Below are 27477 nucleotides of genomic sequence, written 5' to 3'. Positions count from 1 at the left end.
TTAATGTTGCATGTTACACCATTAGCCTAGTAAGAGTATAGCCTAGTAAGAGTAATCTCATTCAAGAAATAATGTTCCCAAGGGGGAGATATTGTAACATCTCGCAAACTGAAATAACTAGGAAGAAGCTAAGAGGTTGAAATGGTCATTTTTGGAAGGAAAAAAAAATCTGGAAATTTTGTTAAGGTAGGAAAGTTGAGGTTTTGTTCAACTTCAAATGGTCATAACTCGTAGATTAGAATAATTTAGGTGTACTTCCAGATTTGGTAGTAAAGCTCTCCGCATAGTCTTTCCAATGCCGCCAACTTTGCGCGATTATAGGTTCGTATGAGTGAGATATACCCATTTTAAATGAGGAAATGTCCACTCCAGATTTTTAAAGGGTGTTTTGTTCTTTTCCTTACCCTATTATTTTAATTTGTTTTTAGTGAATTAACTAAGGTTCAAAACTAAATTGGTTCAGGTTGCACAATTGCAAATTAACGTTAGGGTTCTAGAAAGAATAACACAAGAGAAAGGAGAAGAGAAGAGCAAGATTATTCATTTCGTAAAGATTACGGATTTCTTCAAGAATTTGATCTTATAAGCTATATGGGGCTTTCATAACGTTAGGCTCGTTCACCCACGTGCCAAGCATGTCGATTACAGGGTGAATTCGTCTTAAAAGAGTTTGAAAGTTGATATGTCCTTGATATGTATTTTTGAGTTTTATATTATTCTTGAGTTGGGCTGAAATTGAGAAGTTTCTGAGATCATTACGTCAAATTATTGGGTTTGTTGGATTTAGGTTCTTAAGTACATTTATTAGGTATTTGTATCTAAAAAAAATTGGAAAAATAATTGAGTTTGGGGGAATTGAGTCTGGAAAATAAAGAAGAGATTAGTCGGGAAAATTTGGCCACAGGCTCCATGTCGCGGACCTGCTCCCAAGATTTGCCTAACTAAATTTCTTCTTCGTTTTTCAGCCCCAATTAGCCCAAACTTAATTCTTTTTCCCAAATTCTTCTTAGATATAAATACCCAACAAATGTACCTAAGAACCGAACTCCAACAAACCTAATATAACGTAATGATCTCATAAACATCTCAATTTCATCCCAACTCAGGAATAGTATCAAATTCAAGAATACATATTAAGAATATCAACATTTAAACTCTTTTAGGATGAACTCATGCTGAAATAAACATGTTTGGAATGTGGGTGAACGAACTTAATGTTATGAAATATTCACGTACCTTGTAGGACCAAATCCTTGAATAATCTACAATCGATTCCTTACGAAAAGAAGAATCTTGCTTTTCTCTTCTCCTTTGTCTTGTATTCTTTTCTCTAGAACCCTATCGTTAATTTCCAATTGTGAAAACTGAACCAATTCAGTTTTGACCCTTAATAAATTCACTAAAAACGAATTAAAATAATAGGGTATGGAAAATACCAAATCACCCTTTAAAATTCTGTATTTGGACATTTCCTCATTTAAACATCCCAATTCCAAATGGGTATATCTCTCACTCATATGAACTCGGAATCGCGCAAACTTGGCGGTGTTGGAAAGGTTATTTTGAGAGATTTCCTACCATATCTAGAAGCACACCTAAATCATTCTGAGATAGGAGTTATGTTCATTTGAAGTTGATTAAAAACTCATTTTTTTCCTACCTTTACAAAAATTTCGAGATTTTTTATTCCTTCCAAAAATGACTACTTCAAGTTCTTAGCTTGTTCCTTGTTATTATGTTTGTTCTTAGTACCTTAAAATAAAATACTAAAGTAATAAATATACTCTTAATAAATTAAGCTTATAAGGACACAAAAGTAAGACAATATAACAAAATAAATAATGAAGTGACTACCTTGAACATACCACAAATTATAATTCTAGCAAAGATCACTAACCATTTAAGAAGTATCCAATTAAGCACACAAAAAATTGATGTAAGAACCGAAGTTGAAACTTCCTGTAGTCACAAGAACAATAAGAACTTATAAGGTAGTACAAAAGAATATTATTGCTTTTGAGAGTGTATGAGAGTGTTGTGATTGTTTAAGCATGTAGATAGAATGGAAAGAGGCTTCTTTGTATATATAGTTAAATATAGAGGGACCATAAATAAGTATATAAATAGAGAAAAAGAAAGAATATTGTTCTCCTCAATTAGAGTCACATTCTTCGTATTTCATTCATTCATATTATCATAACCATGAGAGTTAGAAAAAATCGGTTAATCAAATATAATATTAAGTCTAAGTTTTTTCAAAAATAAACAAGTACAATGGAACATCAATGCATGGATTTTACCATAAATAATTGTCTTTAAATTGTACAATTTAATAAGGAAAATAGTCAATTGACAATTAAAGATTACCAAAGATGAACCAGTCATAATATATAAAAGGCAAAAATCACGAACATACTTCTAATTTTGAAGCAACCTTGTTAATACCAGAAAAGACTTCAGTAAAAAATAACATAATTTAGAGACTGTCATATTTGAAAGCCAACATAGATAGATTTACTTACCACAACTTTCAAAAGTTTACCAAAAACAATCAAGTCAAAGTTGTGTACACTAATTAAAAGAAAGAAAATTAGGAGAACAAAATAAAATCAATCAAGGAGAAGACTCATGTCTAAATTTATCAAGGATAGGTAAAAATTAAGGTGTACCAGTCGATTAAGGGAACAAGAATGGAAAGAAGCATAAATCATAAAGATTTTCAGAATTATCAATTGATTCACTAAACAAATAAATCAAACTTTTTTTATGAAGAAATCACAATTCAATCAATGTTTTTAAAGAAAAAACTCAAGTATGTACTAACACCCATTTACAAAAGGAGCGGATTACATTTAAACAAAAATAGGAACACAAAGCTTAAAATGCACAATTTCAAATACAAAATCATAATGAAATTATGTTTAGAGTAGGAATGCAAATATAACTACTAAACTAAAAATATAGGTGATTTAAGTAATTTGTTTAAAAGATAAAATAATAATCTAAATCAAAAGAGTTAAAAAAACTAACCTGAATGGATCTGTTAAAATCCGTCTTCAATAGCCCCCAAAATCTTAAGGCTCCACCGGGTCTCATTGGTTGGAGAGGCAAAACAATGATACTTTTGTTGTTGTTGTTGTTATCAATCACATTGGGGGAGGATAATAATTGCCTTGCCCCCATCAAATCCTAATGGATCTTCGTGGCGGTTGTCATGCTAGAGTTTATGGTCGGAACCAATGATATGAATAGAAGGAGATGTATTGAGGTTGCATAGTTCATCACTTCGCCGGCCAGTAGGTAAGAAAAGAGACGCTGAGGGAAAGAGAGAGGGGAGGATAGGGGCGATTAGTTTGGGTGGAGAAGCGGCTATTGTCTACTGGTTGGAAAAGCATTGTGAGGAGAGAAGAAGAAGAAGATGGGATCTCTAGGTAGTTGCCCTCGCAAGTGAAGGTGGAGTGGCGTTTCTCCTATAATAGAAATAGTTGGGAGATGAGGTAGCGGCGCCTGGTATTTTCAAAGAGAACGAAGAGAAAAATGAAAATAGGGTTAGGGTGTTAGGGAATTATTATGGGAAAGTGGTTGGAGACTCAATCATAGTTATTAGATCAAGATGAAATGTGGGGTTGATATTTAAAAGAATGGAATGGACGGTTGGGATTGAAGGTAAGATCTTGAGCTTGGATTGAATTAATTGGTTCAAAATGGAATAGAAATGAGATGAAATTGAGTATAAATGGCTATAAATTAGATAGATTGAATTAAAGGGGCTATGATTCAAATGATTTGGAGGGAGGTTTAACAAACTGTTGTCAAATTAATAGCCATACTACACATATTAAATAATTTTTCATATAACATAAACACACTTAAATATTATAGAAGTTAAATAAACAAGTAAATTAATTATATCAAATTTATGAATAATTATAATAATTTAAAAACAATAACAACGATGACAACAACAACAACAACGATAAAAATAATATACTTTGTAGATTACAAATACTAAAGTATATGATTAATTATATAAAAATAAAACATAATTTTAAACATATAATACAAAATAGGTTCTAAAATACATATTTAACCAAATAGGAATAAGAAAGGGTTATAGATCGGTCAAAATTAAGTGTCAATGATTTGTCACTCTTTTCTTGATAATGAAAGATGAATTTGTGGGCAAAGACGTTGACTAAATAGTCAATTTTATCCAACTAATAGAAAGATGTTAGTGGGATCAAATGAAATGATAATCAATTGTAAACGAAAAAAAGGTGTGGTCGAAATTTTAGCCTTAAGTCGCCTATATATCCTGGTATTACGATAATAAGGTTTTTTGTAGTTCTAATTTTAGGAATGGACTAAGCTCCTTAAAAATGAAACAACAATACGAGATTGGAATAGAAGAAATAGGAGCTTGAGTAGATAAGATTAGAACTCAAGATGGTATGAATAGTGTAAGGAAGATAAGAACGACTTAGTTATAAGAGGAAAATATCATATCAGTAGTTTGAAAGATGAGAAGGCTTTATTGCGATAGATATATAAGTACGAAAGTCATTTCTGAAAGAGAAGTTGATCTTGTCTACAATATGCCAGTCTCTACAAACTTCAAGCTTGTGAAATAACTTAATGAAGTGATTAGCGCATCTATAGTGATAAAATGGTAAAATGATTTATAAACATGATGTAATTTCCCATTAGACCATGACAATTTATCTTCAGATGATGGCGTCTTAGGGACGTGTTACGCTAAAATTTAATCCTTAGGTCATAGAATAATGCTTGTAGGCAATGAAAATGATATCTTCAGAGTGTGACACATTCGGAACAAGGTAAAGAGAAAAATAAAACCTTAGACCATGAGATGATGTCCGCAGGGAATGGAGAATGTGTCTTTATACTATGATGCATTTGGAACATGATAATTATAAATTTAATCAACAAATCATGAAATGATGTCTTTAGACTATGACAACTTTGGAACATTAAAATAATGATAAAAGAGAGTTTGTCTATATTCTTTAATGAAATTCGGTCATATAGTGATACTTGTAGCTTGATTCAATAGATATTTCATTTAGATGTATCTCTTAGAGTTCAATGTGGTCTATGTAACTTGATTAAACATTTTCTCAACGTAAATATTATTCTTGGGCATATTGTCATTTTTTAGTATAGTTCTTGGGAACATTATAATTCTTGAGTTTTATCTAGTTTTCGATCACAATACATTTTTTTGGCACAATATAATTTTCAGGCATGATGCAATTTTCGGACACAATGAAATTCTCAAGCACAAGAAAATTTCTCTGGCACATGCAAATTCTCGAGTACAATGCAATTTCTTAGTCATAATGCAATCACTGTCATTTTCAGGCACAATGCAATAACTCAGGCACACTTCAAATATTTAGGCACAATGTATCTTCTTAGGATCAATGCAATTCATGAACACAATGTAAATTTTTGGGCGCTATGTAGTTTCTCAGGCTCAAATCCAATACAATTTTCAAATTTAATGCAATTTCATGAACATGCAATTCTCCAACACAATTATATTATCGAGAACAATATATTTCTCATAAAAGGATGTTGCAGTTGAGAGTATAAGGTCGCTTATACCTTTGTTTTATCACAAGGACAGAGTCTTTTGTCCTGTAGCAATTGCCAGGCACAATATAGCAGTGAGAGTGTAGAGTAGCTTAGAACTCCATCATATTGGAAGGACGTAGTGTAATTTCTTGGTAGTTGTTGGGATCAAAATAATAGTTGAGAGTATATAGTATCTTAGACCTTCATCTTATTGGAAGGATAGAGCGTAATTTCATGATTTTTACCCGGGCAATGTTGGAACTGCTTCTTGCATGTGTATCTCTATTTTCTAAGTTAGAAATAAAATTATTAGTTTATAAAAGGAAAGGTTGATCGTTCTCTGTTTTGACCAGCATGCTCCATTCATCCTTAACATACAGGCTTTTTTCGGGCATTAGCTTTGGGTGATATATAAAGAGTATAAAAATAAAAAGGTTAAAGAAAAGTTTTTGAAAACACAAAAATGATAAATTGTCTAAAACATTGTTGAATCTTTGAGCATGACACATTATTAGACTTTACATTATCTAATTGGAAGAGGTCTTCCAATTTTTGTGTGCATTATAGATATTATAGAAAAAACATTCAATAATTTTTGTCCCAGTACAGAACTTCTAATATCCTGAACATTTTTGGAGATTGTGAGTTGCTTGCTATGAATTTTGAAATCCTTACAAAAATCCTTCCCTCGTCTTCAAATTTTCAGAAGAATGCTCTTTTGATGGAAATTTTTAGATGCTCTCAAAAATTATGCCACGGTTTTATAATCAAGAAAAAATGTGAATTTTGTTAGGATGAGACCAACTACATAGGAGTGTTTACGTATTCCTTCTGAAACGGGAATTAGTTCTAACATAATTCTAAATTACAAACTAAAGAGCATGACTTAAACTTGGGTTTAGTATCTCCTCACAACATCAAACTACATAGGAGCACTTATGTATCCTCTCTTAAATGGAAATTAGGTATGACGTAGTTCGAAATCATAAATTAAAGAGAATGAATCAAACTTAGATGTAGTATCTCCTCATAAAATCTGAGTTGATAGGTCTATGTCAAATTTCACCATTCATTTATGCTAGTATGAGCGTACACTCAATAAAAACCCAGAAAACCATATATGGACCTTATCAATTAGGTAAAAGTTTACTCTTTGTCTCGTCTTGATTTAAAAAGATTCGTTTCAGAACCAATTTCCTAGGTGAGAAATATCTTGGTCTGTCCTTCTTACTCAAAGCTCTAGCCATTCTATTATGATAGAAATGACCGTGATAAATTGCATTAATTATTCTGTCGACAATTAATGTCCAGTTATCAAATCATTTCTGCTCCTTTTTAGCATCGCTCAGCTTTGCTTCTTGAAGGATCCTCAAAGATGGTATTTTCACTTCAGCAGGTATAACAACTTTATTACCATTACACTAGAAAATAAGGCTTACCCCAAGTAGAAGTTCTAATAGTAGTACGATAGTCTAACAAAGAAAATGGTAATTTTTCATGTCAATGCTTGTAATTGTCAATCATCTCGTGTAGTACCCTCTCGATATTCTTATTTGCAACTTTTTCATTCCTCAGTGGCCTGTATATTGTAGAATTTCGATAATTGATTTTGAATCTCTCACACAATGCTTTCATCAAATCATTGTTTAAGTTGGTTCCATTATATGTAACAATTGACTCAGGAATTCTGAACAAACAAATGATGTCATTTTTGAAAAAAACATCTACAACATTCTTCAAGACATATTTTGTGGTAGGTATCTTGAACCAATATAATGAAATAGTAAATTGCAACATGAGTGAATTTGTGTCCATTAGATGATGCCAGTTCAACAGGGCAAATTACGTCCATATCCCAAGCTGCTAAATTCAAGGTGATAAGCTAGTACCATGAAGTATTTTAACAATGTCTAGAGTTTTCTTCAAATGATTCAAAGGATCATCTATTAAAGCTTTCATGTATCCCATAGAGTCATGTGGATCATAGTTAGCAAAGTTAAAGGTTCACTAAGGTCCGGCATGGTTTCCAAGTGTCAGCCACATCCAGAATGTAAGCTTGGAGAATTACATGACTGGTGGAGCAAAGACGGTGCAACTCAAAATGAAGAACATGGAGAAAAAATTAAGAAAATAGGGGAAAACCTTACATCGCAAAGTAGAAGAGAAGGGCCGACAAGAACAAGATACTTATTTCTTATTTAACCCTTGGATATGTTTTCTTATTTTTCTTTTAGATTTTGGGTTGGTCCTTTGGGCCATCCAGATATTATTGTTATTTTGTTTTAATATAAAAAAATTTAACTAGCCTAATGAGTCACTATTTCACCTTTAGAAAGGTGATATATAAGTTTATACTTGTTTCTTTTAATTTTGTGATACCTTTACATTAAATTCATTTAGGTTTGACCTGTGATGTATTAATACTATTCTTGCTACACTTTTGGTTTGTGCAGGTTTGTTTTAAGGTTTGAAGCGTGGACATTGAGTATTCAGCATCAACTTCTACCCACCTTGTTCTCAAGTGAAAGTAGTATCTCTCTCATGTATTTATTTATATTATGTATGTACTCTATTATAAGCTATTGTACCTATCTAGACTAGGTCCATAGGATTTGTTTACTATTTTGTAAAGTCCAAAAGGAATTTTCTTATTTCGTTTTACATTATCAATGTAAATACTTTTATGTAGAATATTTTTTAATTAAATGGGAAAATTGGTAAAAGAATCACCTATCTAATTAGATCAGAATAGGTGCATGCACGATCTCGTAATATGGATCGTGACATTGAGAGTCCTTATTCATTTTGTTTCCATCATACCTCCTCAAAATACCACCAGACCTTTAGCCTTAACATATCCAGAATATTCACAAACTACTCTTAACATACACTTACTATCCCTCTCGTGCAACAACCATTGAGGATAACATACCCTAACCAAAGACTACAATTTAGACCTCCATTAAAACAAAGCAATCTACCTTTAACCTTGAGTCATTGAGGGAACAAGGCATCTGTTGCAGGTGTAAGGAAAGGTGTTTCCTTGGACATCAATACAAACAAAGAGCATTACATTCTATTGAAGGAGTTGAGGTAAACGAAAAATTTATGGATGTACCTGAGACTTTAGAGGAAGAAGTAGGGGAACACTAACTTTGAGGAAGATGACATGATCCATTGGTCTCGTTGAGGAAGATGAATTGCTCCTCTGGTCTCTCTCTATCTCTATCTCTCTGTATATATATATATATATATATATATATATAAAATTGAGATATTTAAAAGAGGATTATACTTGACAGTTCCATTAAATTAGATAGCTTTTATACTGATCCCAGTAATTTTGAAATAATAGTAACTACTAATCCACATGCATTTTTTTAAAATACAATTTTATTATTTTTATTTTTCTAAAATTTACAATTTATTGTTCTTTAATTTTTAAAATACTGTTTTTTTTGTGTTGACACGTAGGCGCTACCAACTCTCCTATATATATATATATATATATATATATATATATATAGATATAGATAGATAGATAGATAGATATAGAGAGAGAGAGTTCTCTATATACCAGTTGACTAGTGATTATAGTTATATTTTTAGTTAATTACCACTCTCGATCAATATTTAATGATAATCACGTGGGTTGGGGTTACGAGTGTGTATAATACACAAGTTTTTATAATTCAGAATTTGTATAACTTTTGTATAATATAATTTGTATAACTGTTTAAAGTTCAGATATTTGTATTTGTATAAATCCGCTATTTTTATTTTATACAAAAGTAGCTCAATAATACAGACGAATCAACTTAAACTACGATCCGTAAATATGCAAGCTATAGCTATGAAACATAATTAAGTTTATTATAATGAATATTTGCAACATTCCCCAAAAATATTTAACTGATATAATAAACATATGTTCACCATTTTTTATTATGATTGATGCAGAATATATTTTTTTGTCTTTTTTCTTTACTCTAAATCAGCTATTAAAATAACTTGTATATTAAACATGTTTTTTTCTCCTTTTTCCCTTTCTAATTCCTTTTACTTTCGGGATTCATATTTTTTATTTCCTTTTTTTATATAATTAATTCTACACATTTATTGACTTCTTTATTTTGTTCTTTAAAAAATTCTCTATATCGATAAATTAAAAAAATGGACACTCCCTATGTCCCATATCAATTGTCCACTTTCATCTTCACGTGCCCCTTAAGGAATCAATTGTCCACTTTCATCTTCACGTGCCCCTTGAGGAATCATAAAAAATATGAAGGGTAGTTTTACTAAATTTCTCCTTAATATCTTTTTTAAAAGAAGAATTAACTGTAAGAATAAAATGAAAAATAATAATTAGTTCTATCTTGACTTTGTACAAGTAATTTGTGACAACTATTTTAGTAATGCAATGATTAATATCGGAATGATGAGAGTAACAGGTATGGTATATATTTTTATCCCATATGGTATATATTATGAGTGTAATGGGCAATTTGAGTTGAAATAGGAGATATTATAATGGGTTGAAATAGTAATCAGGTTGGGTCATGACATGTCCAAATTTACATTAGGCTCAAATGAGCTAAATATCAAGTTGGGTCATGAGCCACACAATTTAACTCACTTAGTCTCAATAATTTTAATATATTGTTATTTACCTTTTCTAACAACAATTTGAATTTCAAGTAAAAAAAATAAAAATAAAAGTTAGAAAATTGATAGTTAAATCCTAGAAGATATAAAATAGACAGTAATTCATATCTTTATTATGAGAACATACATTACACCAATTCAAATAAGGATGAAATTTTAGGAATTAGGTATAATATAAAATCGGAAAATGGTCATATTTGCCCTTGTACTCGTAGAAAAAGATCATATTTAACCTCGTCATACTTTTTTGATATATTTATCCTTACCATCCAACTTTGGGTACATATTTGCCCTTATACGGTTAACTTATCATGTAAATATTTTTATTAGTCTATTTGGCGCATACATGGCTCCATGTGTATATACTTTTATTACAATAAAAAGTTATTCTTTAATTTTTATTATATCCAACCCATTTAATAAAAACTGACCCAATCAATCTAAAGATTCAATAATAAAATCCGACCCAACTAATATCCCATCAGCCCTAATTTCAACTAATGTGAAAATCTAGTGGCCGCTTTAGCATCTTCTGCTTTGTTTACTATTGGGAGAGGGGTCTGCAACATGTATCATGACATGAGGAAGAAGGAATAAATGGTGGCTTCTGTGACCATTGTTCCTTGGTGACTGAAGTTTGAAACGAGATAATTTCACACCTATTTGTTCTTTTGTGGATTTTTAATTATCAGTCACTTGGACGCAGACAATAGAACATGTTGATGTATGGCATCTGTTATCAGTACTCCATAGCATAACACAATTGATCATAATTCTAATAAACAGTGTTTGTGTGAGGATAAGCATGTCGATTAGCGCGAACAGAAAAAAAATAACAGAGACAACATAGATTGAAGGCTTCGATACAGAGAGAAGAGTCATTCATGTCTTGATTCTGCTAACTGGTTGGGTTTCTAATTTGTGGCTTTAGTTTTACTACGATAGTTACCGAATAAGAGAGAATGAGAAGTTTGAATTTTGATGAACTTAATAAATCGAGTATTTTATTCGCTACTTGGCAGAGGATAAAAGAAATTGATGATATTCTGAGCTTACTCTTCTCATTGATAATGTATTTTTTATTTTATTTTTTGCATATTGAAGGTTGGAAAGCATGTTCTCTTTTTGAGTACTTCAGTCTGCTACATTCTTTACACCTAATATGAAAAATAGAATTGTACAACAGTCAAAAGATTGCTTAAATGTTAGAAATGGTTACTCTTTTGCATTACAAAACTAATTTGGAGAGTAAATTTCTTCTAATGTGACAAGATGATGGGTATAAAATTAGGACTAATGTGTAATGAAATTAGGATTGATAGATTATTAGTTGGGTCGGAGTTTACTAACGGGTCAGATTTTATTAATGGATCTTCAAATTGGTTGGGTCAGGTTTTACTAAATGGGTCGGATATAATATAAAATTAAAAATAAGTTTTTATTATAATAAAAGTATATGCAGATGGAGGCATGTATGCGCCACATAGACTAATAAAAATCTTGACATGATAAGTTAACTATATGAGGGCAAATATGTACCCAGAGTTGGATGGTAAGGGCAAATATATCGAAAAAAGTATGACGAAGGGCAAATATGACATTTTTCTAAGAGTTCAAGGGCAAATATGACCCTTTTCCTATGTGAAATTATAATTTATACCTCTTTAGTTTGTAATTACGTAAATTTCTTAAAAAGTAACACAAATCGGAACATAAATATATAGCTTAGATACATTAAAGAGTACCTCGGTTACAGTATAACATAAATCGGATACATAATAGGAAAAATTACATGAATTAATATATTTTAAAAAATAACTATTGATTTTAGCGATACTTTTTATTTATTACCATTTATAGCAATATTGTGATGAATCTGTAACATGTATTAAAAGTGAATTATTTATGCAATATATTTGAATTATAATTTTTTTTAAAAATATATTATATTTATTTGGTAAAAAATGGTCACATTATATTATAAGTGTATTAAAATGTGTGATAAATGAATTATTCATCATTAAGACTTGTATTATATGTGAATAATAAATTGTTCTTTGTAATATGCATTAAGCTTGTATTATAAATGAATTAAAAGTGATCAAGTAGAAAAAATGTTATCACTATAAATGGTAAATATTATTTTATTATATCACATTTATGTAAGTTTCCCTACATAATATATAACTTAGGTACATTAAAAACTAGCTCGGATGTATAATATGTAGCTCAGATACATTAAAAACTACCTCGGATACATTATAAAATATACCGAATATATAATATGTGGCCTGGATACATTAAATACGTACTGGCTCGGATACAATAAAGAAATAAGAGATTTCAAAGGTCTTTAGAAATAGAATGGGATATTCGAAATAAGGGAAACTTAAGAAGTGTATTTCCGTAATTTTTCCTTCAAATAAATAATCTTAAAACGGGTTTAAATTATAGAGTCAATTTGGCCGATTAAATACACTTTTAAAACGTGTTAAGGATTTAATATGTTAAGATTGACCCAATTCAAATTATCTTATTTAATTTTGACTTTTTATTTTTGACTTTAAAATTACTAAAATATTTAGGGAAACTTTCACATATAGCCACTCAAAAATAATTAATTACTCTCCATAGCTAATGTTTGATAATTATAATTTGTAGCTACATATTATATGGAGGAGAGAGGCGAGCGAGACATGGAGATATAGGAGAGGAGAGAGGCGAGAGAGAGGGGCAAAAGAGAGAGAAATGTGAATTGTATATATATATATATATATATATATATATATATATATATATATTGGTTAGATAATTGTATATTATACATATTTATTTGTATATGTAGCAAGAGAGATTAGGAGAGGCGAGCGAGATTGGGAGAGGGAGGAGAGAGGCGAGCGAGATTGAGAGAGGGGGAGAGAGGCGAGTGATATCGAGAGAGTGGGAGAGAGGTGAATTGTATATGTATATAATTTTATACTATACGTATACATTTGTATATAGGGCAAGCGAGATTGGGAGAGGGAGGAGACAGGGAGAGCGAGATTTGGGAGAGGGAGGAGAGAGACGAACGAGAGAGGGCAAAGTGTGGGAGAGAAGTGAATTATATATGTATATAGGTTAAATAATTGTATATTATACATATGCATTTGTATATTCTGGAGAATTATACACATATAAACATGACTAATTATACAAATTTAAAGTCAGCGATGTTATAAATGTATAATGTTAGTTGCGAGAGGTAATTACAACAAACTATAGTTATGATGAGTAATTTAATAGTATAAATTTGTTTTGTTGCATAATTTTCCCAAATATTTAAGTAGAGATTGACCCAATTCAAATTATCTTGGACCAAACCCAATGTGTTAAATTATTAAGTATTTTCATGATGATAAACGGAAAACTTCAATAAAAATTGTGTCTATTTATATGCTTGTTTGTTTTTGTAACAGAATAAGCAGGCAGCAGCAAAGTAAAGACCTATTAATTTGACGCAGAAATTCATGGTAAATTTCCTTATTCAAAATTAAAGATTACTCATTATTTTTATATTGCTATTAGGTTATTTAATTGTACCATCCAATTCATATAAACATGGCATACACTTCAAGTAGTGTCATGTTTATTTGTTTGTTTCCTTGTTTAGTACTTTAATTCGAAAAATAAAAAGCAATAAAAAGCTTTTTATTTTACTAACCAAAACTAATTTCTCTGTAATTGTAAGTATGTCATACATTAGTTGTAGACTTATTTCCTTAATCTCTCTATAGGTTAGTCAATACATGAATCATATTCATACCATGTAGTTTTGATATGTTTAAATATGGCAAATATTAATCTACATATAAAATAAATAGCTATAATTTACCTTTTTATGTTATATATGGATATAATTACATAATAAATCGCAAAGTTAATTATATATATATATAAATAATTATAAAAGTTATTAATATTAAATAGAAAAGTTATTATTACACACCTAATTTATTATGTCTAGGCATGTTTTATGTGATTGGTTCCCCATGTTAACCCTCACTAATACTTTCTATTTAATCAATCTTCGAATATCACAAAATTTCTCTATTTTTCTATTTTTGTCCCAATTTTTTTCAATTTTAGATCTTTTTGATGATTTTAGGAGCAAGTTTTGTAATTTGAATTCATTAGATATCACTTCATTGATTTTCTCCTCGTCTTTATGAAGATCACATTTGTATACATATAGGCTTTCGATTGACTTGTTTATACATTACAATGACTATAGTTATTAAAAAAATAGTACAAGAAGAACACGAACAAATAGAGATTGAGGTTTGTGTGATTATCAAATTTGTATATAGTATAATAGTTATATACATAGATACTTGTATTCTAATATTAACACAAATTGAAATGGTGATTTCTGAATACAAGTATCTTTGGATACATAAGTAATCTATCGAATTTCAAAGGTTAATTAGGCAATACAAGTATAATTAAATATATTAATACTATTTTTTATAAAAAAAATACATGATTCAACACCAAATCTCAATTATTACAAGAAAAACTTGACCAAAAAGAGATTGATGTTTGTTGATTTTTTTTTCATTTTTTATACAACCGAATACTTGTACACTTTTGCTAGCTACACATTCTGTTTTTTTCAAATTTTTTTCTTTTTATATTGTCAAATACATTCATCTTATGTTTAGCAAAAATGAATTTATATGTATACTATATTAGTGTATTCATTTTTTGTTTAACAACAATGTAGTCATTTTTTCAAATTATCGTATGCATATGCTAAATTGTTATACTTTATCTTGTTTATATGTTAATACATCAAGTTTTTCATAAATACTTGTATCATTGATATTTTAATACTTTAAATTTTATAAATAAAGATACTAATTTGGATTCATACAATTAATACAGTCTCCTTATTTAATTCATTGTAAAAAAACATATACAATAATATAACTAGAAAAAGAGTTAAATTGTAGTCATTTTTTTTTATAAATATCATACTTATAGCTATTGAACTTTAATAATCCTATAAAAATAGTCATTTTTGTATATTGCTTTTAAGTATTTCCATTAATTTTCTCATCATGATCACAAACTACACCAATAGTAAGCGGCTTCTAATAATAATAATAATAATAATAATCAAGGCCAACATTCATGAATAATTTCTCCTCTTCTTCTTTTTCGCGGGAAGTCATTCTCACAATCAAGCTATCAATATGCATATTTCGAAGTTACTTAGTTGCCTGTATAATATAGAAAAAAATTCTAATAGTTTTTTTAAAAAACTAATTACGTCTAAATTAAAATGTTCAATCTGAAATTGAATTACGATTTATAAATCATGCTTGACGATCGTTTATTACTAACATATCCAAGTCCATCATGGTCAGATCAAAGCATGCACCATTGTGATGAGCAAGAAGTGCATCTTGACTATTTTTTGCCTCACGAGTTTCCACACCAAATTTCCTTAGAAGTGTTTTGTAGACCATTTGAACTACAAAATCATCATCTGCTATAAAAGCTGTAAGTTTTTTTTTACTACGTTCGTATTGTTCAGTGAAGAAGATGATTGAAATGATTACATCTTTTCTCGGATTAAAAACTTACCATGTTTTATGTTCAATAGTATTTAAATAATTGCGCCAGACATATGTATATTAGATAGAGAAATTAACAAGTAACAATACTCTCATCAGTCACATTTGGCAAAGTACATTAAAGAAGAATAACAACTAAGATTTTGGATCAACCCACTTTATATTGTCATTATTTATTTTGGTACTATATGTTATTAAGTAATGTAAAATAGGAAAGAAGCATTTAAGAAGATGCAAAAACTGTTACTTCCTCTATCCCAAATGTTATGACATCATAATCTGAATTTCAAAAGTCAAACTTCTTTATTTTGATTGTAAAATCCCAAATAATATGACATCATAAAAATTTACATATTTAGAAACTAATAAAGTGTACTACAAGCCACAAGAATTAAAAAATAAAAATTTTAAGAGGGCATACGGATAAATCATTGTAAAATATTTTCTTGTTTGACCTTAGAATATCAAACCAAATCATATAAAATTGGACGGAGGGAGTATCTCATACCGCAAATTTCATTCCTTTTGGTAAAGAGGCATTTCGAAAGTGAAGTTGAGTTCACACATACATTGCCAGAACATAGACTCAAGTCAAAATGAATGTCGTTAATGAGAATGGAGAGTATTTGATTCACACATAGCTACATGTCTAATAGGTTCATTGCGTTGGAGAAAGGTTGTTCACTTCCACAATGCCTACCATTGGTTGCAGTGTTAAGCCAGGGAGACTACTTCAACAGAGTAATCATCCTACTAGCAGTCTGCTCTGTCGGCTAATCAACGCAGTTGGCCATGCACAACCCTGGCATGAGAATTGAAGAAATCGTAACAAGGTTCTCCTACAACAAGCAAACGTTATATGTTAAAGAAAAACTAAAGACATGTATAAAGTGAGTGAGTAATATTCTAGAAACTGAAACATCATGATCATAGGCCATTACATTTTCACATTGTACAACATTTGGATGCCTTAAAACAACATCGATACTCTGAAAAGTAAAGGTAATGAAACGATGTTAAAGCATGCATACGTTGCACCTTCCGTCGTCATATGCTTTAGAAAAAAAACAGGAAAGTTTTCCAACACCATACAATACCTCCCACTAGAAACTTGAAAGTAGAATCCACTGTGTTCTGCACATATACCAAGGTGATAAAAAGCAAATTGGATATGACATTAGTGGTATTCAAATAAATGAAATAGCATGCGCCCATGTTCTTGCTCAGATTTTGATCTCTCTTCACGTTCGCTTGTTCAACTTGAACTGGATGTGATGATCTGCTTAATCTCATCCACAATGTCCAAAAGTAGTCTAGGTATCTGAAGTCCGGAGAAAAATATTGTTGGCTCACAAGTCCTTGATGATAGAGATTGGGTCCCATAAAAAAGGGGTAAATAAAGTATTGAAGTAAATGCTGAAAGGTAGAAGACCCAAAGTTTTTACGTGTTAGCCTCTTTGCTCAAGGGAGGAAAAAATCACAACTTTCTCTCTTACAGAAATTCTCAAGGCTCCACTAATTTAAAGAAACTCGTAACTGCAAACTCAAGTAATTACAGTGGATTAAACTTTTAATCCTATCACCCTTGTAACACCTCTATTACAAGACAACTAAGCAATAACATTATTGTTCACTATACCAACTATCTCTAGTTGATATAGACTTCAGCACTACACCATAGGTAACACAAGACCACCTAATCAGATCACAAAGATAATAGAAGAAACGATCTACTGTCCTTTATAGTTGTAGTAGATTTACAATATAAGATAACAAGACAAAGAACACAAAAATCAACTAAAGACGCTGCAACACTCAATCAGTCCCTTGTTGAGAATGAACAATGTTATTCCTTTTGAAATGACTTTTCCTTTGTGAATAATCTTGATCGCAACAAATATCCTTTGAATATTTTTATTAATATACCCAATATTTCACCAGTCTATAAAAAAATTCAAAAAGATAAGCCTGACAATGCGAAAGACATGTTTAATGATAAACAAATCTTATGTTAAACATACTTGGTCAACCACTTCTTTTTCTTGCTTACTTTCCTCTAAGATATTCCCTTCTAGTACGGGAACAAAGTCTTCAGATTTTTCTCTCTCTGCTCGTCTTCTTGTTCGGCCTAATCACATCCACAATGCTTCAGACCTGACCTTCATCCAAGATTAGTCAAGATATTTGACGTCCAGATTAGAATACACAATACGAAGATATGTTTAAACATTAGTCTACATAACTATCAGGAAGACAAATCAATATGTATTGACAACAAGGAGCAATGTTCCATCTGTTTGGTAAAAAGCAACTAAATTTCAGAATTCCTTCTTCCCTTAAGTCTGTAAGCTTAAGTTTGATTCAACCTACTTCTTTGCTCTGTGTATCTTAGGATGAGTATTTTGATGGGGGAAGAACTTAGGAAAATTGATTGTGGCCATTTGTATCATATTGATTGCATCAAAAAGTGGAACTCGCTTCAGAATACATTCTCATGCACAAGAGAAGAGTGTCAGTTATGCTGTCATGTACCAAACCAGGCCGCGAATGGCACCCACACTTACCCTCCTATGTGAGCGAACCAACCAATCTAAACCTTAACATTTCAATGTGATATCAACATAAAGTAATGCGGAAGACTTAAACTCATTAATAAAAACCAATTCATTAACTATTATTTCCCAAAATCTGGAAGTCATCATCACAAGAACATCTACTTCAAATTACTAAATCTAAGAGTTTCTAAGAAGCTAAAAATACATAAAAGCTAGTCCATGCCGGAACTTCAAGGCATCAAGACATGAAGAGGAAGATCCAGTCCAAGCTAGAAGCATTAGCTCACCCTGAAATCCGGAGTGATGAAGACTGGCTAGAGTTGCGGTTGAGTTGAAGACGATGGCGCATTTGATGCACTCCACAAATAACAAAGAAGAAAACATAAAAGTAGGGGGTCAGTACAAACACAAGTACTGAGTAGGTATCATCGGCCAACTCAAAATAGAAAACAGTATATACCAGATAATATCATATAATCAACTAATATCCTTAGCATGCAGCATTTACAATTACCATAACCCTTGGTTACAACACCAAGCTCATCAATGAGGACTCACGCCTCCTCATCATACTCATTTGGGAATTAGATTCATTAGATTGAATATATTAACATCTTTCAAGATTCATTATCTTTATTCCTCTCGTGTCGGTACGTGACACTCCGATCCTCAATATATACTATCCTGGTGTCGGAACGTGATACTCCGATCCTCATTCTATCCTGGTACCGGAACGTGGCACCCGATCCATATACTATCCTGGTGTCGGAACGTGACACTCTGATCCTCATTCTATCCTGGTACCGGAACGTGGCACCCGATCCATATTCTATCCTAGTTTCGGAACGTGACACTCCGATCCTCATTCTATCCTTGTACCGGAACGTGGCACCCGATCCATATTCTATCCTGGTGTCAGAACGTGACACTTTGATCCTCATATACTATCCTGGTACCGGAACGTGGCACCCGATCCCCTAATCTCACTACTTTCGTTCATCAAGCCTTCTTTCTTACCAAGGCATCATCAATCTCATTATTTTAGTTCATCACGCCTTCTTTTATACCAAGGCCTCATCATTAACAAAGAGATTAGGGTTTTGCAAGATTTGGGATTCAATAACTTCATCATGCTTATATAATCACAATTATATAATTACATTCATGCAAGCATACAATTAAGCACATAGCAGGGTTTACAATATTATCAATACATATCATTCGCTATTAAGAGTTTACTACGAATATCGTAAGAGAAACCATAACCTACCTCCACCGAAGACTAGTGATCAAGCAAGAATTTCCCAAAGCCTTGTGTTTTTCCTCTTCGTTCGTCTCTCTCTATCGATTCTCCTTCTCTCTCTTTCTGTTCTTTTCTTTTTCTTATTCAAACCCTCTTTCTTTTACCCTAATTAGCATATAATTAAGAATAAAAGATGGCAATAATAACCCACTAATTTACTGAAGGTTACCTCTTTTAACCCCCAAGTAATTAGACTTATTAACATAAACCCACTAACTTTATAATTAAAGTAGGAATAGTCCAAAACGTCCCTTAAAACGTGTAAAGAAATCCGACCCACACTGGGATTAAGCAACCTGTGATGGCCCGTCGTGCCTGCGACGGTCCGTCCTGCAGGTCGTCGCAAGGTTCAGAGACTCAATTTCCACCAAAGAGTCTGTGACGGTCCGTCACGCCTGTGACGGTCCGTCCTGCTATTCCGTTACGAAGTTTAGAGAGTCGATTTCAGTACCCATATTTCAGAATTCTAAGTGTTTTGAAACGAGACCCCCTCGACGGTCCGTCGTGCTCATGACGGTCCGTCGTGGGTTCCGTTGTCTCAGCCTGTTTTTCCAGAAATAAAATCTGTTGCTCAAAACGACTAAACAGGTCGTTACAATGAGTGAACAGCCTGAGTTTCAATTTCATCCTATGTGCACAGCAACAAAACTCACTCACTTAATATTTGTTGATGATTTGATGCTATTTTGCAAAAGGGATCTAATTTCCATTAACAAAATCATGGAGGGAATTAAACATTTTAGTGATGTAACAGGGCTGGTGGCGAATCAAGAGAAGTCTAGCATTTATCTAGCAAAGGTAGGAGAGGTACTTCAGCAGAATATTATTGACAATACTGGATTCACTAAAGGATCCCTACCTATCAAATATTTACGATTCCCTTTATCCTCTAAGAAATGGAGCAAATTGGATTGCCATCAACTAGTGGACAAGATAACAAGCAGAATAAGCAATGGATATGTGAAGCAACTATCTTATGCTGGTAGACTACAGGTTATCAATGTTGTTTTATTTTCCATTTACAACTTTGGGGGGGGGGGCTGTCTTCAATCTTCCACAAAGTGTAATCAAAGAGATTGATAAAAAATGTAAAGATTATTTATGGGGGAAATCTGAAGGTCATAGGAAAGTCTCCTTGGTTGCTTGGGCAAGAGTTTGTATGCCTAAGAAGTTTGGTGGTTTGAACATCAAAGGATGTGAAAACTGGAATGTAGCATCCATTGGAAAAGTTTAATGGCAACTGGCAACAAAGAAGGACATGTTATGGGTAAAATGGGTGCGTGAGATATATATATGAAAACTTGTAGGAATATTTGGGATCATTGCCCACCTTAGGATAGTAGCTGGTACTGGGAAATTGAATGGCTTGAAGGTGAAATGGTAAATAGGTACAGAAGAGGCATATATAGATTAAAGAATAATGGTATTTGCTCGGTGTCTACCAGCTATATTGATATATTGGGTCCTTTGACTAGACTAAGGGAAGCAGATCTAATATGAAATTCTATTATGCTACCTAGACAAAGGGTGATCATGTAGGTAGCATACTAGAATAAGCTTCTTACAAAGGAGAGGATGATGAGGCTACAGTTTCCAGATGTAGGAGATACTAATTGTTGCTTGTGTACACTGGCTACGATAGAGAACAAACAACATCTTTTTGTAGATTGCACTTGGATCATTGAGGTTCGGGGATCATTGAGTTGATGGGCTGGCATTCCAATCCCAGGAAAAAATGTAGAGGATTGTATGCGATGGATCAAAAATAGACAATGGAGACAATTTCGCAAGGAAATAGCAGTTGCATTATATGGAGCCTTGATTTATTATGCCTGGCAAGCAAGGAACTAAAGAATGTACAGGGGTTTGAATGTAGACACAAGGTATATAACATCACAGATTCAAAAGGAAATCAGAGAAAGGGTGAGCATAGTCACAGGATCACGAAAAGCAAGAAGGTGTCAAGTTTTGTTAGAGAGAATTTATAATTAATACAGGTTTTGTATGACATTTTGTATTGTTTTATTAAGTGCAATGGAGGTCTAGATCGAAACTGAATGATCATCCTAGAAAGGAATTCAGATCACTAGATGCTTGTAGATTGTAAAGATTGTTGAGTTGGTTTGGTTGTATGGTAATATTCACATTTTATTGCCAAAATAAAATAAAATAAAATAATAATAATAATAATAATAATAATAACAACAACAATAATAATAATAATAAAATAATAATAACAATAATAATAATAACAATAATAATAGTAATAATAATAATAATAGTAAAAATAATAATAACTATAATAATAATAACAATAAAAATAATAAATAACAATAACAACAACAACAACAACAACAACAACAACAACAACAACAATAATAATAATAACAACAACACCAACAACTGTCACGACTCAAAAATGGGTGTGATGGCACTCGTCTTATCCCACCAAGACATGTCAGCCTAAAACCCAATATTTAATAAAGTGTGGAAGTAAATGACAATCCAACAACAATTTCTATTATGAAATCAAATCATATTATTTTAATCCCCAAAATCAGGTTGTCACGTGCACAAGCCTCTAATGTAACTATTAGAATTGAAATAAAATAGAAGTGAAAAATGAAGTCGTCTTTCAAGTAAAAACAAAGTCATAAACAGGAGTAGGAAAGTTCGCTGAGATGACAAGCAGCTACCTAACAATCCTCGACAAGATGCCTCGGAAACAAAGAGAATGGAAGGTATCACAAAAATCCGGGCTCGTAACCTACAAAAATTTGTAGAAGCAAGGGGTAAGTACCAAACCACGCGGTACCCAACAAGCAAACCTCTAAACACAAGTTAAGTGAACAAAATACAGGTACTCCTTACACCCTATCTAAACATCCACGCTACAGCCTGACAGTTTACAATTTACCAAACACACAACTCAATAACCACACTCTATCAGTTTACACATTCTCAATAACAATTCAATATTCAACAGTCACAAGCTTCACAGAAAAACACTCACAAGATCAGCAACATACGTGTTCAAGTTCATCAATAATAAAATGTGCAATACCATGAGATGCAATGTCAAATATAGTGATGCATGTAATTCTTAACGATACACACCCGCTATCTCTCAGTTCGGGACCCACGGGGGACATATCTGTCCATGCATCTGTCGCGGCGCACGACACGACCCTCGATAATAGTAACACTCGCGGCGCGCGATATGTCCCTCTAAATATAATATCCATCGCGGCGCGCGATACGACCCTCGAAATGGTACATCCTCTTACCACAACCATGTCTCAGATACAATGCAAATGACATGCTCAAATGAAAATGAGGAGATAACAATTTTGGTAACAAAGCACAATTTACAACAAGGAATACAACACCAACAAATAAGCAATAAGTCTCCAAGTCATTCTCAACACTACACAAGGAAATACAGGAATTTTATACGCTTAACAAGGGTTTAGAAATCCACTTGCCTCAAATAGTAGAACAATCACTTCGGAACTTGAGTCTTCCCTTTTGTTGAACTTCCAACTCAAAACAATCTATTCAAATAAGTAACAACGATAAGATTTCGAATCTAACAACACCTATATTACTATAGGTTTAGCCTAGACCCAAAAACTCACTCAAATCTATAGTAAAGGTCTTATATCATGATTTCAACCAATAAATCAAATCTCATATTCCCTAACTTTCAAGTCTAGGTTAAGCCTTCATTCCTCTGAATAAATAAATTTTTTAATTTAAATACTCTACATCTAAAACTCTAATTTATCAATAGTATTTTGATAATTATATGGGAGATCTGCAAACGAAATTTGACCCAAAAATAAGTAGAAACAAAAATGTTAGTTGTCAAACTGTTTTATAATCACAAATCAACACTATATCATTATTACAAAATAATTAAATAACATTATATTATACTTTATCATAGAAACTACTGTATCAATTCTTATTATTTTATTATAAAAATCTATTGTATCAATTTTTATTAATTCTAACTAATACGACTAATGTAATCAAATTTACAAGCAATTATGAGAAACTCCACTACCCTTTTATATATATATATATATATATATATATATATATAACAACTATACTACATGTTCTATTCCCTTCCATTTCAACTATAGAAAGACAAAGATTTGGCATACCTAATTGTGCAGTTTTCCAATTCTCGCATTCGGCCGCCTTAATCCATCGCCCTTTTCTTCTTTTCCCTTTTCTTTCTGAATTGACCCACTTATTTTATTAAATATAGGTCAAAGGGTATAAGGTCTTAAATAAATTATCACTTTAGCCCATTTACTATTGATTAAGTCATTTATCTATAATTATCTATCAATTATTTGACTCAAGTTATAGAATTTTTAAAATTTCCAAAAATGACCTCTAGGTCATCACATTATCCATCACTAAAAATCATGTTCGTCCTCGAACATTAAGTGAGGAAAATACCTGAAGCTTCAAAAAGCTGAGGATATCTAGCACGCATGCCAGAATCTGTCTCCCAAGTTGCCTCCCCCGCAGATCGGTGCTTCCATTGCACTTTCACTGAAGCAATATCCTTGGCACTAAGCTTTCGAACCTGTCTATCCAAAATAGCTATAGGCTCTTCCTCAAATGTCAAGTCTGGACCCAACTCCACGGAGTCAAGTGAAAGCACATGAGATTCATCCGAAATATACTTTCAAAGCATAGAGACATGGAAAACAGGATGAACTGCTGACAAACTAGGTGGCAAGGACAACTTATAGGCCACTTCTTCTACTCGGCTTAAAATCTCAAAAGGTCCAATGAACCTAGGGCTAAGCTTTCCCTTCTTTCCAAACCTCATCACACCCATTTTTGGGTCGTGACAAAATGGTATCAGAGCCTCAGGTTCATAGGTTTCACGTGTATACAAGCCGATTCTACGTAGAGTCTCAAGGATCAGTACGGAGACGTCTGTACTTATCTCTGAGAGGCTATAAAGATTACTAGGAAACTTTGTTTTGTTCATTCTTTCTCATCGTGCATAATTACCTTCTTTAGTACTGAGTTGTTGTATACTCTTTTGACAGATGACAAGAACTAGAACTAATGTTACTGGTGGTAGAAGGGAGATACTTCCAGAGGCAGTTGTTGAGGCCCCAGCTAGGGGTAGGGGTAGATCTCAAGCTAAAGGTCATGCCAGTAGTACGACAGTAGCCAGAGGTCGTGGACATGGAACAGCACCAGAGAGAGGTCGTGCTAGAGAGGTCTCTCAAGAACCTTAGATTGATGGCAGAGAGGACCAGATTCCTCCAGAGCCTGTAGTCACACCTTTGCTTCAGGATACACTATTGAGGGTGTTAAGTGTGCTAGAGGGCTTTTCTCAGGGGGGTGGTGCAACTGCCACACCACATGACTCTCGTACTCGAGAGGGGGCTTAGACCCGAGAGCAGCAACAAGCTCCAATTATTCAGGATGCGGTGGGGAAACTACCAGTAGATCCCGCGATTTAGAATGATGTTGCACCAGCAGTTGGGGTAAAGTTGCATCGATGGTTGTTTTGACAGAGGATGATCAGCGTAGGTATGAGAGATTTCAAAAGATGGACCCACCTCAGTTTCAGGGTGGGAAGAGCGAGGACGCTCATGAGTTTCTAACTACCTGCCGAGAGTTACTAAAGGTGGTTGGATTAGCTGAGTCACATGGGGTTCGATATGCTACACTCCAGCTTCGTGGACTAGCAAGAGACTGGTGGAGGACTTATTCGGGGGTTTTTCCAGTTGGATCTCCTCCAGTGACTTGGGAGCAGTTTGCTAGTGTATTCCATGATCGTTTTATCCCATGGAGCGTGAGAGATGAGAGTCGTTTGAGGTTTGAGAGCCTGAGACAGGATGGTTTATCGGTTACAGAGTATGAGGCGCATTTTTGCTAGCTGTTTAGGCATGTGTTGGCCATTATTCCAAATGAGACAGAGAGGATCCACAGATTTGTGAGGGGATTGACTTTCTCTATCAGGTCAGCTGTGTTTCGGGCATCTAGGGAGGGGGCTTCTTTCCAGTCCATTGTGAGCGCCGCCAAAGAGGCGGAATTGATGGAGAGAGAGGATTTTGGGGACCCAAAAAGGGCCCGTATATCAGACCAGTTTCATGGTGCCTCATCTGGAGGTAGGGGATCACAGAGAGTGAGTGGTTCTTTTCAGCAGCGGGGACTTATTCATGCATCTATGCCGACATTAGAGGGTGGCCAGACATCTAGGGATTCTTATAGCCCGGGTCAGGGCTCGTACGATTCACAGCAACGACCTACAGGGCGAGGAAATTATAGTGGGTTTTCGAGGTCCACACAACAGTTTCCAGGTCAAAGATTTTGTTTTACTTGTGGAGATCCCGATCATCTAATGTGGCAGTGTACTTCTCAAAGAGGTCGTGGTGGGCCTCGACCTAATTCTTCACTCCAGACTAGACCACCAACACCACAGGGTAGAGGTCGTGGCAGAGTTCAGTCAGGTAGAGATGATAGAGTTTCTATAGTGGTGTTGCAACTCATTAGAGTGGGGGTAGAGGTAGCACCCAGGCTCGAGGTGGACGAGGAGGCCACTGCTATGCTTTCCCCGGGAGACCTGAGGCGGAGACCTCTGATGCTGTTATTACAGGTATCATCCCAGTATGCCATCGACCTGCGTGTGTGTTGTTTGACCCAGGTTCTACATTCTCTTATGTGTCTACGTATTTTGCTGCTAAGTTTGATATGATATGTGATAGCATAACTGTACCTATTCATGTTTCTACACTTGTGGGTAAGCCCTCAGTGGTGGATCGAGTGTATCGATCCTGTCTTGTTTCTTTGGCTGGGTATGACACTTGGGTAGACTTAATCATTCTGGGGATGGTAGACTTTGATGCTATCTTGGGTATGGACTGGCTTTCTCCTTATCATGCTGTCCTTGATTGTAATTCTAAGACTGTGACTTTAGCCATGCCTGGTGTTCCGAGGGTTGAATGGAAGAGTGTTAGTGGTTCTTATCCTAGAAAGGTCATCTCTTTTATCCGTGCTCAGAGATTGGTGGAGAGAGGGTGTTTGTCTTATTTAGCTTTTATTCGGGATACTAGCATTGAACCATCTCCCATGGACTCTATTCCCGTGGTTCAAGATTTTCCCGATGTATTTCCTTCTGATCTTCCAGGTGTTCCTCCTGATAGGGATATCGATTTTGCTATTGATTTAGAGCCGGCACTAAGCCTATTTCTATCCCTCCATATCGTATGGCCCCAGCAGAGTTGAAAGAATTGAAGGATCAGTTGTAGGATCTATTGAGTAAGGGTTTTATTCGCCCAAGTGTATCACCTTGGGGTGCCCCTGTATTGTTTTTGAAGAAAAAGGATGGGACTATGAGGATCTGTATTGATTATAGACGGTTGAACAAAGTAATAGTGAAGAATAAGTATCCTCTTCCACGTATTGATGACTTATTTGATTAATTACAGGGAGCATCATTGTTTTCTAAGATTTATTTGAGGTCTGGGTATCATCAGTTGAAGATTACGACATCAGATATCCCTAAGACAACTTTTCAGACCCGGTATGGGCATTATGAGTTTCTAATGTTGTCCTTTGGATTGACGAATGCCCCTGCAGCATTCATGGAGTTGATGAATGGGGTGTTTCGACCATACCTCGATTCTTTTGTGATTGTTTTCATCGATGACATCTTGGTTTACTCCAAGACTGAGGAGGACCATGT

General features: G+C 33.4%; 2 protein-coding genes across 2 annotated transcripts in view; one reads left to right on the top strand and one right to left on the bottom strand.

Moving 5' to 3' along the window:
* Positions 1–24204: 24204 nt before the first annotated feature.
* Positions 24205–24609, bottom strand: LOC138347646 (uncharacterized). The gene is made up of 2 exons (XM_069295952.1): positions 24535–24609; positions 24205–24450 (listed from the first exon to the last, which is right to left on the bottom strand). The coding sequence occupies exons 1-2, from the start codon at positions 24607–24609 to the stop codon at positions 24205–24207; spliced, it is 321 nt and encodes a 106-aa protein (XP_069152053.1).
* A 17-nt stretch (positions 24610–24626) lies between these two features.
* The window catches only part of LOC138347645 (uncharacterized), a 3649-nt gene continuing 798 nt past the window's right edge, over positions 24627–27477 (top strand). The window contains exons 1-8 of the mRNA XM_069295951.1: positions 24627–24644; positions 24827–25003; positions 25417–25646; positions 25776–25917; positions 26286–26388; positions 26437–26600; positions 26793–26996; positions 27221–27477. The exon at positions 27221–27477 is cut by the window's right edge and continues 106 nt beyond it. Of these exons, the coding sequence (XP_069152052.1) occupies positions 24627–24644; positions 24827–25003; positions 25417–25646; positions 25776–25917; positions 26286–26388; positions 26437–26600; positions 26793–26996; positions 27221–27477 (1295 nt within the window). The remainder of the gene's footprint in view (positions 24645–24826; positions 25004–25416; positions 25647–25775; positions 25918–26285; positions 26389–26436; positions 26601–26792; positions 26997–27220) is intronic.

The sequence above is a fragment of the Solanum lycopersicum genome, chromosome 3, assembly GCF_036512215.1.
Source record: "Solanum lycopersicum chromosome 3, SLM_r2.1".
Classification (NCBI taxonomy): Eukaryota; Viridiplantae; Streptophyta; class Magnoliopsida; order Solanales; family Solanaceae; genus Solanum; species Solanum lycopersicum.
Note: the sequence above shows the minus strand (reverse complement) of the source record. Positions and strands in the feature narration are given on the sequence as shown.

What these genes read in the sequence shown, in the direction of transcription:
- LOC138347646 (XM_069295952.1), bottom strand. Translation starts at nt 24,609, where the DNA reads ATGGGTGTGATGAGGTTTGGAAAGAAGGGAAAGCTTAGCCCTAGGTTC. An exon ending in CTTTTGAGATTTTAAGCCGA is followed by an intron (nt 24,451 to 24,534) that starts GTAGAAGAAGTG and finishes ATGCTTTGAAAG; the next exon opens with TATATTTCGGATGAATCTCA.